Raw genomic sequence first — 14620 nt, 5'->3', positions numbered from 1 at the left:
AATGTTTTATTAAATTAATTTGTACATATCATTCGCCGTTAATTACATTTTAGCCAACGCGAAGTACCCAACAGTTACGTGAGCCGAAAATGCTGATTTGTTCCATCTATTAGCAACAAACACAAGGAAAACGCAGCTAGCCTTTAAACCAGCCTTGGAAATAACGGTGGTCAAGTGGTCAAAGACCAGTTTATTAATTGCTCAGACCAGTTTATTTATTCAAAATTTGGGGGGTCAGTGGTCACCGTGTCCAGTTTATTAATTCGAAATAATAACAAAAAAATAGAAGGTGACCAGTTTAATAATTCGAAATAATATAAAATAATAGGAGAAGACCAGTTTATTAATTCAAGGTTTCTATTATTTTTGATTTCCCTATAAACCGGATTTCTATGTACCGCGACTACGCGTACTACCGCCGCGGCCGCACGTCAAGGCTTTATGCTCTGCTCTCAAACCCTCAATCCTCTAGTTCCCTTTCCCCCGAGAACGGTAGGCTACGCGGTAACGGACCGCGGGGACTCTGGAGCTACGGGGCCTAGAGTAGAGAGAGAGAATCCGGTAAATTACGAGGGTCTTCTAGGCAATGGCAGTAGTCTTAGGTGAGATAGTACTATATCACTATATTGTGATACTAATAAAATAAAGTTAACTATTTTGAATACGTGTAAAATTAATGTTACCAACATAATCTAACTTCTAAACATGTAGTATAGGTTTTTTAGGCTTATAAAATGACATTAGAACATTTTATATGAGACCAGTTTAATAATTCATAAGCTAGGGGGTCACTGGTCACAAGGACCAGTTTAATAATTAATAATCTAAGGGGTCACTGGTCATAAGGACCAGTTAAAAAAAATAGCTTATTTCCAAGGCTGCTTTAAACACGCTAACGCAGTGTTGTGTATAAATTTCATTGGACGAGCCTTTACGCTGAGCGTTTTACGGGCGGAGGGAAGACAATTTCGGAATTTTTCCCTTCCGACGGTAGCAGGCGCTAAAGCGTCTAACCTATGAAAAATGTACGCAAGAAAATGCAGGTATTTTGACGGGTTGCGTTCTCCTTGTGTGGGGTGCTGTGTTTGTTGCTCCTAGGTTCCATCAACCACAACGCTTTGTTCTGGGGTAAAATTTCGATTCCAAGTCTAACGCAATCCAATCAATAGTTTTAAAATAACATCTTTAGGCTTGATTCCAAAACTTTATTTCCCAAATCAAAGTTTGTTACAAATTCTGTAATCTTTTTGTCTTGTAGGTAACTTTCTTTAAAAAATATGGAGACGCGTTATTGTAATTTACACTGTGACGCCATGTTTTTGATGGGTAACATTCGGTAATCTGTATGTTTGGGTATTTCAAAGTTAATCAAAAAAGGAGTTTTAAAGTTCGGTTTTCGAAAATCCTAACAATTTTAATTAACGCAACTTGTTGGTCCTTAACATAAATGCCAAACATCATAAAGTGCTTTAGGAAGTGCATAAAAATATCGCGTAAGGTAACGAAGTCTCTAAACAGCTTTCGAAACCAAATGTGTATGAGGGGTGGATTTATTACTCTGCGTGTCTTCAAAAGCCGAGAAAGAACAAGAAGGCCCAACCGTCATATAAGCTTCACCAAAAACGAATTGATTTCAACCGAGATTTTAACTTGGGGATAAGCGTTGCCAGGTCCTTAAAAAAATATCGATTTCAGTAATCAATTATCGTACGCCTGAAAATTTGTAGTAAATTTTAATTTCGTGGAAATATTAACTTGTTCGAATTATGGTTATGAGCATATGTAACATAATTACTCATAAGTATGCCTCTGTATAACATTTCCATTGAAAAAATTCAATGAGACCTTGTTTCACGCGGAACATACATTAAGTGGACCCAAAAATGCAAAAATGTTTATAATCCTTGCGCTATTGAAAAGGTTACCATGGAAATGAAATCATGTGATCGCGAGGCACGAGCTAAACTTGACATGGGCAAAGCCAGAAACGCGTGAGGAATTCTCACTAACTTCCGTTTCCAATCAGTAATGTTGATGACGCGTATTTCGTCACGGAATTGTCAGTGACGTAATTTACGTCATATTCCGTGAACAAGGTTTCATTAAATACTTTTATGGCATACTTATGAGTGATTATGTTACATATGTTATGAGTAATGCAAAGTTTTGAATAACCTACTGAAAAAAATCTCGACTAAAACAAATAAACTAAATTTAAAAAGTTGCAGTTTTAAACGGTTTTCTGCCAAATTAAAAAAAATATCGTATATTATCGTACTCTCAGGCTGAATTACCGAAAATAGCGTACTATATAATACGCCATTAAAACTATCGTACGGTCTAAATTATCGACATATACTATAATTATCGCAAGTCTGGCAACGCTGCTCCCAATCCCCCCTCTAAAAAAAAACACACCAGTCCGATATCTCACTGGTTCCCTGAAAGTGACGTCTTCCAACGCGATTGACATTTTCCTTCCCTTTCCTAAGTAGAAATAAATATTAGATATTTGTTTACGCTCGTCAATAACCCGAATCAAAATGGCGGGCCTTATCATTTAAATTTATCGCCCAGCGTTTTCAGAGATATCTAACGCCCAATTTTCTAGAATTCCCAATTGTACATATTTGGTTTAAATCAGGTTTTTTTAAATTAAAACCCAAACAACCGGTTTATTAGTTTAAACCAGTTTTTTTTTAATTTAAATCAGGTTTTTTTAAACACTGCTTTATTTTACTTTTAATTTGTTTTTCGTTGCTGAGTATTATTACAAGTCTCACATGACCAGAACAAAGTTTTAGTTTTAGTTTCATTTTTGACTTTGTATAAATGCAGGGTGCCTCGAAAATTTTATAGAAAAAGTAGGAAATTTTTAAGTGAATTAAAGGAAAATATAGGAAAACCCTTTAGGAAAAAGTAGGATTCTTATTGAGAAACAGTAGCTAAAATTAAGTTAAATATAGGATGAAGAAGGGGTACACGATTACGGAATGTTTTCGGGTGATATACTACACGAGAATTTATAGGAAGGTATTGAAAATATAGGAAATGTGGTCACCTTGTAAATGTTTTAGAAATGTAATCATTTCGGTAAGAAAATGTAAATTTTTTTTAATAATTTCTAGTTAATTAAAAAAAACAAATTATTATAATAACCATTGGTTTTTATAAAAAAATCACTTAGTTTAAACCATGATTTAAACCAGCCAACCAAGGTATTGAAAATATAAGAAATGTGGCCACCTTGTAAGTGTTTTAGAAATGTAATTATTTCGGTAAGAAAATGTACCAACATTTTGGAATCATTTTTAGTTTATTAAAAAATCCATATGATTAAAAAAAACTTGGTTTTTTTAAAAGAATCACTTGGTTTAAACCACGATTTAAACCATGGTTTAAAGCAGCCAATCCTGTTGATATGAAGTGCTCAATGTTCTGACACTACTATTTTGAGACACGTAATGCTGTTGTAAATTATGACAACAATAACTACAACAACAGCAACAATTCAGCCATAGCAATAGCTTCACTCGAAAAATATTTATCAGTGAAACTAAAAAAAGACTGCCGAGACAATGCGTATCAGCGCAAGAAGTGTCCCGGGGCCAAAGATCCGAAAAGAAGAACCGAGGTCTTGTCAATGATCAGTCGTCTCATTAGGACCTTCGAATGGCGTCCCCTTCTTTAAGATGTGTTTGCAGCCGCTGCGACACAATGGAAACCGGGAGCCTTAACTGGTGCAGTGGCGGGGCAGCGAAAGGTACCCCTTGAAGATCTCTGCCCACCCAAGGGTTCTCTACAACCCCCGCTCGTAAATTTTATTCTTTACCAGAGAATCCCATGGAAATGAAGGTAAACAAGTTCACCCGGCTATATTGGGAAAGTTAAATGAAGTTCTTGGCCGCAACTTCGGGTTTCATTTGCTAGTTGTTTTATAATATTATTAAGTTCTAAAATTTCTAAAATTATAGAGTTGGTAAATTTATAATATTATTAGGTTCTAAAATTTCAAAAATTATAGAGTTGAGAAATTTATAATATTATTAGGTTCTAAAATTTCTAAAATTATAGAGTTGGAAAATTTATAATATTATAGAGTTGGAAAATTTATAATATAATAGAGTTGGAAAATTTGTAATATTATTAAGTTCAAAAATTTCAAAAATTATAGAGTTGGAAAATTTGTAATATTATTAAGTTCTAAAATTTCGAAAATTATCGAGATGGAAAATTTCTAAAAATATCGCGGTGGAAAATTTCTAAAAGTATCGAGGTTAAAAATTTATAAAAGTATCGAGTTGGAAAATAACTAAAATTATCGAGTACGAAAATAAGGAAAGTAATCGAGTACGTCAATTTTAAGTAAAATTATCGAAGACGAAAATAAGTAAAATTATCGAAGACGAAAATAAGTAAAATTCTCGAAGACGAAAATAAGTAAAATTATCGATGACGAAAATAAGTAAAATTATCGATGACGAAAATAAGTAAAATTATCGATGACGAAAGTTACAAAAATTGTCGATGCCGAAAATTCCCAAAATCATCGAATACTAAAATTCAAAAAATATCGAGTACTAAAATAACTAAATAAATGACCAAAATTATACAATACGAAAATTTCCAAAATCGAGTGACTACAACGAACCATAACAATTGTATCAATAACATCAGCTTTGAAAAAAAGAAGCGAAATGAATCATTTTGGTAAGTGCAGCGGGGGTCGAAGAGTTCTAGTAGGGGTGCTAGTATTTATGGTCCTCCGCGAGATTCGGAAGGGAATTTGACGGTAGGAGGAGTTACTTAAAGGTCCCGCGCGGGAATCGAGCAAATCAGTACTCGCTAGAAGAGGGGCGTCCCGGCTAAGCCCAGCAGCGCGCCTTCCCCCGAGGCGCCCCAGCCAGATTCTTGGCCCGAGGGCAACTGGCTCTTTTACGGGATGGCACAAAGGCGACCTCTCCTCCCTCCATTACCGGTGATGATGGCCCGAAAACGTGTAGTGATAATCTACATTTAGGAGGCACCGTTTGTGTCGTGGCCCCGGACCGAAAACAAGACGGGACCTCTTCGCCGAAAAGCGCTCTCTCCAACAATCGACGATGCTTTCGCTGGAAAAGTTAAAATAACGCGTCCACGGGGGTCGTCGGACAAAGAGGGCCCTGGACCCCGCGATTTCACCCCCCCCCCCGCTACCCCCTCCCCACCCCTTGTGTCCCGAACTTTGGAGGACCACGGCGTCGACCCGTGGTCAGATCCTTCGGGGATTTCCCAGGATAGCGCGCACGTGCGGGACTCGGCGAAAGAAAAAATATATATAAACGATTTGGAAAGAGTTCGTGACGCGTTCGCCAGTAAAAGAGTCGCGTTGGTCAACATTTGGTGGTTTTTCCTGGTTTTGAAGAAATGGCCGTATCCAGTACGTTGGGGATCAGGCCGCTCTACACCGGCTACCCCTTTCAAGGTAATGAAGCTTTCGTTTATTCAGTCTTTACGGGATGGTTAGACCAGATTACTTAAACCGTAAGTTTTCTGTTAACTGATTAATAAGATGAAAGATTACAAAGATTACGCATTAGACTACAGCCATTATAATAATGATTATGGAACTATTACAGAGATTAGGGATATATTACAACAAATAAATTATGATTACGGAGCTATTACAGATATTACGGATAGATTACAACAATTACATCATGATTACGGAACAATTGCAGATATTACAGATAGATTACAATAATTACATAATTATTAATGATTACGGAGCAATTGCAGAGATTACTGATAGATTACAACAATTACATAATGTTTACGGGGCAATTGCAGAGATCACGAATAGATTACAACAATTACATCATGATTACGGAAAAATTGCAGATATTACGGATAGATTACAACAATAAAATAATGATTACGGAGCAATTGCAGATAATACGGAGATTACAACAATTACATAATGATTATACGGAGCAATTGCATAAATTACGGATAGATTACAACAATTATATAATGATTACGGAGCAATTGCATATATTACGGATAGATTACAAAAATTACAAGATGATTTGGGAACTATTACAGAGATTAGCAATTATATAACGATTACGGAGATTACTGGGCAAATACAGATATTAGGGATAAATTAGATCAATTACATAATTATTATGGAGCTATTACGGAGCTATTACCGTTATCATTTCAGCCAGAGTGTAAACCCATTACCGATCTCGAGTAGTCAGCCCTCGCAATTTCTACGATTTTGGGTTATTGAAGAGTAAACCACCTCCTCTGATAATCCCCGGCAAAGAAAACCCAAATCTATTGAATTCGAAGCGTTACAAATTCGCGAGGCAATACTCAAACTGTGTAGGGAAAGTAATAAGATTAAGAAATACGAAAATGCAGTCTCAAAATCGTATTTCACTCATAATTACTCATCGTAGGGCCCTTTCTAAAAATCTGTACACACGAATCTGAAACTGTGTACAGGCTTTGGTTACAGTACACCAGTGGCGTAGCGAGGATATTTGGCGCCCAGGGCAAAACTCCCAAATTTGCGTCCCCTCCCCCCCCAGCTACCCATTATATACCCATTATCAGGCTTGCCCCCACTTTCGCCCGGTCAGACTTAAATTACGAAGTATGACAAACAGATAATTGTAATTATATTTAACAAAATAAAATCAATTTTGACCTTCTATTGTAGCATTCTCTCACAATACTCTCCGTAAAATTGACAAATATTGCTAATTTAAGCCTTTAGTCACGTTCAAGAACTTATAAAAATAACTGAATGTTTAATCAAAAATAAGCTTTCTTCAAAAGCCCGTAAAACTTGACTACCGAATGGCAGAAAATGCCACATTCACAATTCAACTTTTTAATTTTCAACAATAATGAGTGTAATATGTATAATACAATATCCGTTTTAATACTTTGGGTGCCTCTTTGGCGCTCCTCTGATCGTCGGCGCCCGGGACGGATGCCTCGCCTGCCATCCCCTCGCTACGCCTCTGCAGTACACCGATTACGGGAAATGATCATAGTCCCTACTCCCTAGGCCACTAGTTATCGTAGTCCATCGAATAACTTAAAGTTAAGCAATAACGTAACCACGGTAACAGTTAGTTAATCTTAAAGTCTAAGCAGTACCGTATTTACTGAAGGTGGGGCCCTAGGCAGATTTTGGTGGGGGCCTATGTAAGGAAAGCGTAAAAACGCCAAACTCGCGTGTCCCGAAGCTGAGCTGATGTCACGAGAACAATGATTTTTCAAATAATAAAGCAACAAGCCTGATATGTTTTTCTCTTAAACCGAATCAGTGAAAAATCCATTGCTTTCATCAGTGGTGGGGGCCTTCTGTTGTTGGGGTCCTATAGGCCTGTGCCTAGTAGGCTTAGTCCTTAATCCGGCACTGACAAGGAGAATACCCGAGTTGTTTATTGCCGATTTTGTTCAAATCGGCCGTAATGTAGACCTATATGAGATATGAAATACCTCAAAAGGAGACGTTGCACTACCCATTCAATTTGCCCTGGCAACCGAAAATGTTTTTGACCACTTAAAACTAAAATAATATTTTTTCCTTGTTTTACCCAAAAATGTTCCAATTTACCTAAACGTGATGACATTTACTTAAATGGGGTCCAAATTACCCATTTCGTGATTTTAATTTTTTTTTTAATTTTCGTAGTTAGGATCCTCCCTTTGAAACCGAGAAAATCCCATGCTTTTTTAAATGGAGATTTTTTGTTTTAAGTGGTTAAAAACATTTTCGTTTGCCATGGCTAATTGAATTGGTAGTGCAACGTCTCCTTTTGGGAAATTTCATATCTCATCTAGGTCTACATTACGCCCGACTTTGAACAAAATCGGCAATAACCGATCACATGACGCAACTTAAAGGCCTAGGTTTTTTTTCTGCCTGTCCCCCTTTAAATTAACTTAGTGGAGCGCAAATACCCTGGTGGTAGGCCAACCGCTGAACATGTTGGCCTAATTTAAAGGGGGACAGGCAGAAGAAAACCTAGGCCTTTAACGTGAAACAATAATGAAATCAGGGTCCATGTCTCTGCAGTTCCATAGACGCCTTTACCAAGTCACAAGCAGTTAGTAATTATTAGGCATTTTCCCCTCGGGTAACGTGGTATCATTGGCATTTCGTAGCTGGAGGGGGTATATCCCGAAGCGACCACGATGAGCGTCCGAACAGCGGGAGGTCGGGAAGGCAGTAGCGATTATCGACGGTGGTCTCCGTATTTCCAGAATAGCCAGCTAGAATGGTTTCTTAATTAAGAGTCGTTTAGTGCCGGGAACCACCCAAAATAACGAGAGCCCGAACGCCATCGACCGCTTCTGGGTGGTTCCCGACCGTACAGCCACGCTGTTCACTTCCCCACTTCGGGATAGTTTTACCACATTTCTACAATTGCTACAAAAAAAACTACATTACTAATCAATTTAGAGTGTAGTTATTAAAGAAAACATGACAATATATAACGCTATTGAGACAAAGTGTGGGAACAAATAGCTGACTTACCGAGGTCAAAGGTCAAACGTATTACAGTTAAAATAGTACTCTTTTTAATATAATACGTATTAAAGTAAAAAAATTGAAGTAAAACTTTATCTCTTTTTAATATAATACGTATTACAGTAAAAAAAAATAAAGTACTCTTTTTAATATAATACGTATTACAGTAAGAAAACTTTTTAATATAATACGTTTTATAATAAGAAAAATTAAAGTACGCTTTTTAGTATAATACGTATTACAGTAAGAAAAATTAAAGTACTCTTTTTAATACACTACGTATTATAGTAAAAAAAATAAAGAACTCTTTTTAATATAATACGTATTACAGTAAAAAATTAAAGTACTCTTTTTAATATAATACGTATTATAGTAAAAAAATTAAAGAAAAACTTAATCTCTTTTTATTATAATACTTATTACAGTAAAAAATTAAAATACTCTTGTTAATATAATACGTAATACAGTAAGAAAAATTAAAGTAATACTTTATCTCTTTTTAATATAATTTTTTAATGGATTTTTTGGATCTATTTTTAGTTGAATTAAACAAGTTAACAATCTTATACTCTTTTCGGACGAGGTCTATCAATTCGGATTGAGTACCAGAGTATTTTTTGGTATATATTGTAGTATAAAAACGTTAACTTTTAATAACTGAGACTAAACCCGCCGTAAATTAAAAAAATTAATGGAAAACGCGGAATTTGTCGTTACCCACAAGTTGCGAATTAGATTTGGGTGTCTCTTTGGTGAGAAGTACATGGTGAACTAAAGTCTAAAACACCACTTTTCCTAATTGCAGGTCAAGGTCGCGTGAACCAACTGGGCGGCGTGTTCATCAACGGGCGACCTCTGCCCAACCACATCAGGCTGAAGATCGTCGAGATGGCGGCGGCAGGCGTCAGGCCGTGCGTCATCAGCCGGCAACTGCGCGTGTCCCACGGATGCGTCTCCAAGATCCTCAACCGATACCAGGTCAGGACAATGATTTTATAAAAATGTCCAATGGACGTGAAGCGATATTTAAAACTGAGAATGAAATTCGATTTCCAGGAGACGGGCAGCATCCGGCCAGGAGTGATCGGCGGCAGCAAGCCCCGGGTGGCCACCCCGGAAGTGGAGAAACGCATCGAAGAGTACAAGAAGGAGAACCCTGGAATCTTCAGCTGGGAAATCCGCGATAGACTCATCAAGGTATAATTGCAATATTTAAACTCAATGAAAGGAACTGGCAAAGATACCGGGGGTTGTAATTACGTCTGCCGCCATCTACGGCAGTTTTTCCAAATACTATTTAAATTTTGTAGTTAGAAAGGCTGTCAAAAATATATACTAATTATAATTAGACTTTTGTCTCTTATCTGAAATAACAAAAAGGTTAGAAATATTTTGATTAGGCGCCAGTCCGGGCCTGTATGCTACTCATTTCGGTTTCGAGTCCAAAATGTTCGGTCAGAAAAATACTATTAAAACAATAAGTGTATAATTTAAGTGTTATTACGCTTCTTGGGATAGAGACAAGATTTCAATAGCTGTTTCTGTAAAATACGGGAGGTCATGTGACAATGTTTTGTCTACGTAACCATATGTAACATAATTACTCATAAGTGTGCCAGAAATAATTTTTTCTCAATGATACCTTGTTGCGAGTATATGACGTAATTGACGTCACTTCCCAGTCGATGACGGTTTTATCGTTATCAAAACTAGTTCTGTCGGGGAGGGAAAGAAGTTAAAACCAGTTTTACGCGACGGTAGTCCGTATTTTCTTTGGTGGCTGTGAAACAAGGTCTCATTTAAATTTTTAGTACAGAAATGTTAAACAGAGGCACACTTATGAGTAATTGGGTTACATATGACGTAACGTCTAGCTGTAGCATCTGAAACCCGCGTGCAAAACTCGCTTTCAAGTAAAGCGCCTAAATAACTGGCGCTCGTGACGCGGATAAAAACATTTTGTACTTCTAATTTTCATTGTTATATTTAATAGAAACACCTATTGTAACTATTATTAATTTTTGATGGTTGTTCTAACCAAAGTAACACGTAAACGCGGTGTATTTTCCCTTTAAAGGCCGACTACATATTTATTCGGTTTACTCTGTTTATTACTGGGAGTCGGCTGCTTGCGTAGCAAATGTGTCTTGCAGCGAGCCAGCTTCCAGTGAAAGACAGTAAACCGAATAACTATGAAGTCAGCCATTAAGGGGTTGTATACTATTGGACCGAATCCCGTTTGACCGAATCCCATTGAACCGAAAAGTATTTTCGTTTATAGCCCAACATGGCGGGATTCAGTTGAATGGGAAATTTAAATCGGGTTCGTTTTCACTTCGGGTAGGTTAGGTTAGGTTAGGTTGGGTTGGGTTGGGTTAGGTTAGTTCAGGTTGAGTTGGGTTGGGTTAGGTTAGGCTAGTTCAGGTTGAGTTGGGTTGGGTTAGGTTAGGTTAGTTCAGGTTGAGTTGGGTTGGGTTAGGTTAGGTTAGTTCAGGTTGAGTTGGGTTGGGTTAGGTTAGGTTAGTTCAGGTTGAGTTGGGTTGGGTTAGGTTAGGTTAGTTCAGGTTGAGTTGGATTGGGTTACGTTAGGTTAGGTTGGGTTAGGTTAGATATGGTAGGCAACTATTTCACGTCGGGTCTTATCAAGCTTATTTTCCAAAATTAAACCCGGAAAATATCAAATTTCAAGGGAAAAAAATACACGTCGGTACGAAATAATAAATATTTAAGACATAGTTTAGTCTAAATTAGATATACTATCGTCACGTAACCTACGATATATGAATATGTATCACTAACGGTATATTGAATGAAAACCGCACAAAACGTGGTTTTCGGTCGATTGGAATTCGGTTAAATGGTACATTCGGACGAATGGGATTTCGGTCCAATGGTCTACAATCCCATTAAGGCTTTGCCAGTCCTTTTCGCTGGCTGCCGGGGGGGATTTAAACGTAGAGAGGTTTTAAAGTAAAATGGCAGGATCGGGATGGTATTTTCCAGGAGAGCATTTGCGACAAGAACACGGCTCCGAGTGTCAGTTCCATCAGCCGGGTGCTGCGGGGCTCCAAACACGGCGGCGACGGAGGACCCGGGATGCACCAGCTCGCTTCCTCCGCGATGAATTCCGGCTACGGCACCGGACGCTTCCTCGACTTGGCCGATTATTCCGACAACGGAAAGAGAGCCGACCACAGCATCGACGGGATACTCGGAGGTAATTACTTTAGTTAGTTCCTGAAAGATAAATAGGCGATTCAATCAAACCAATTCAGCGATTCGCTACGGTCAAATATGCCGCGATGGTGAACACAGTGTTGCCAATGTTCGGAAGTCGAAATTCCCATTGCTGGATAGTAAATTTACCACGAATTCCCACACCCCTATTTAGCCCCACTCACAACGAAAATTCAACAGAAAACATGCCCTAATTTTCAAAATTGTTGGAAAAGTTTTATTTAAAATTACAATTTTTAAACATTTTGGTTGTTAGGCCTATGCATTGATTGATTGTAGTATTAGGAGGCGCCTCCTTTATATTATTTAAAAAATTCCAAGATTCACGAATATGCACTGCTCTAGAAAATTTTGTGCTTTCTATTGATAGTCAAATAAAAAAAAAATAGGATAAATACCCGCAGACATGGAAATTCCCACAAAATCAACGTTTTTGAAAGAATTACCTTTGCCCCACAGAGCCAAAATGGACCCCAAAATATGGGAAATTTCCCATAATATGGTAACACGGTATGTTCCCATTTAACCCAATTTTACCTTCTCCCAAAGTTATCAGTTCTCCCAAAAACATGGTGTCCCATTTGTCCCAATTCCATTTCTCCGAACCGGAGTTCATTTAACCCAAAAATATGTATTCCCATTTTCCCAACGATCAAGTACGTTTCCCAAAAAAATGGATTCCCATTTCTCCCAATCATTATTTTCCAAATATATGGTAATTGCGCGGTTTTAGATCTCATCGGTACGAGTCGATATGTCGAAAAAAATAGAGCGTAACATTTTGACGGCATTATATTTTTTGACGACATTGTCTAATAAAATAGGAATTTACTTGGCGTTAGGTTAGGTTAGGTTAGTTTAGGTTAGGTTTACCATATTCATATGGGCAAAATTTGATGTACTTGCATATTAAAATAAAACTTAGATTCATGTTTATACCAAGTGTAATTTTGGGACAAATGGGATTTGGGATAACTATTTTGGGACAAATGAGATTGGGACGAATAGGATTAATGGGGGAAATGGGATTGGGAGAAATGGGATTGGGAGAAATTGGAATTGGGATAACTATTTTGAGCGAAATGGGTGTAAACCGGTAACACTAGGTGAGCATTGACGCGAAAAACTGGAGTTTAGGCCTAACGGATAATTTTTGCGTCGAGGAGAACAAAATAAATTGTCTTAGGCCTAACCGAGAGTTTTACGTAAAATTAGGAAAAAACTTACAATCGTTAGTTTATTAATTGAATGATGGACATGGTTTACTTGATTTGGCTTGAGTATGGATTGCAGTTGGCTTCTTTGGCTAGCCAAGGTGAATCCAATAACCAACCAACCGGAAATATATTATTAAGCGATGCCCTTTTCGACACGTAGAGTCTTTTATTTAAGCGTCTATTATCGTACCAGAAATAAATATATGGTAGGCTTGAATATCGGCAGAAAATATGACTAAATTCGTATAAATATTGGCGTTAAACTTAGTGAAAGGGCCTATTTAAAAATTCGTTACTAAATCAAAATGATATTAAAGCTAGTTTTAAAAGGTTTTCAGTGAAATTGGAAAATTATCGTATATTATTATATGCTGAAATGGAATTATCGAAAATAGCGTGCTATTCGCGACCGAAACGAGTGTAGGTGGCGTAACTTCTGCGAGGTAGCGCGTATGATCTAGCGTCTGCTACAGACAAATTAAAATGCCATAAAAACATTTTTTTTAAATAAAATTATCAAAATATAAGCAAACAATGCAAAAATTACATTTAAAATATTTTTAAAATCCTATTTACGAATAAAGGTGAGGAAAAACTAATAGCGACTGCTTTAGCCACTAAACCTATCTAGGTTTCAATGGCGAACCAAAGGGGGCGTAGCGATAGTTTTCGGTCGCGAATCTAGCAAATTATCGTACGGCTCAAAAATGGCCCGAAAATATAGACGAGTACAATAATTATCGTACGTCTGGCAGCACTGACGCAATTTCCTTTTAATAATAATCGCTTAAGCCAAGGATTAAGCTAGAGATTAAGCAAGTGCGATAGATCTTAAAAGAAATTTATTTGAAAAACTTTAATGGTTCATTGGTAGAAATTGGCGCGCGCTGGTTTGGAAGGGATAATCTTATTGGCTACAACAAATGCCGATAAATATTGCTAAGCCCGTGTGATCCGATTTTATTATGTGAATTTAATAATTACACGTGCGACGAAACATCAAGATTCGGGCATTTTAAATTTAAAAATTATTTTAACGCGAATAATTTCTTTTAGCAACTATTGACTTATTTCTAAATAACGTTTTTGCGAGTGACCATACCTTTACATTGTGAGGTATAGCAGACATATTTAACTGCTTTTATACCCTAACATGGTGGCGTATTTTCACGCTCAAAATGAACTTTAAATGTAATATAAACTGAGGTATTTGATGTGGAACACCAACGTTTGCAGCTCTGGCCGCTCTTGCCTTTGGCTTTAAAAATGTTTGGCGCCACTGCATAGGGTAATTTGAAAAATTGAAGGGGTCTTCCATAAAATTTGCTTTGCAGGTTATATTCCCTTTAAGATCAACCAATTTGGTATGATAGTATTTACGACCTAGCAACCTTGCCTATGATTAGCGTCTGCTATTGTCAAAAATAGAGAGATATGCCTAAATCTGGGTGTCGTAATTACTGTGTTTTACCACGCAGAAAACGCAACAATGTGTCAAATTTTATTCTATTTCATCTGGCATAACCCTGTAATTCGCTTATTTACGTAACATATCAAGTCGGCAAGCCGTGTATCCGAGGTTCTGTGGTAGAACGCTCTCTTGTCGTGCAGGAGGGCTTATAGGTTCGAA

General features: G+C 37.3%; 1 protein-coding gene across 1 annotated transcript in view; it reads left to right on the top strand.

Moving 5' to 3' along the window:
- The first annotated feature begins 9316 nt into the window (after positions 1-9316).
- The window catches only part of LOC149925998 (protein gooseberry-like), a 28550-nt gene continuing 23246 nt past the window's right edge, over positions 9317-14620 (top strand). The window contains exons 1-3 of the mRNA XM_090160067.1: positions 9317-9514; positions 9593-9733; positions 11540-11753. Coding sequence (XP_090016193.1) covers positions 9425-9514; positions 9593-9733; positions 11540-11753 — 445 coding nt within the window. The 5' untranslated portion in view covers positions 9317-9424. The remainder of the gene's footprint in view (positions 9515-9592; positions 9734-11539; positions 11754-14620) is intronic.

The sequence above is a fragment of the Leiobunum rupestre genome, chromosome 10 (genome assembly GCF_980474605.1).
Source record: "Leiobunum rupestre chromosome 10, qqLeiRupe1.1.hap1, whole genome shotgun sequence".
In the NCBI taxonomy this organism is placed as follows: domain Eukaryota; kingdom Metazoa; phylum Arthropoda; class Arachnida; order Opiliones; family Sclerosomatidae; genus Leiobunum; species Leiobunum rupestre.
This window is presented reverse-complemented; position numbering and strand designations above follow the sequence as displayed.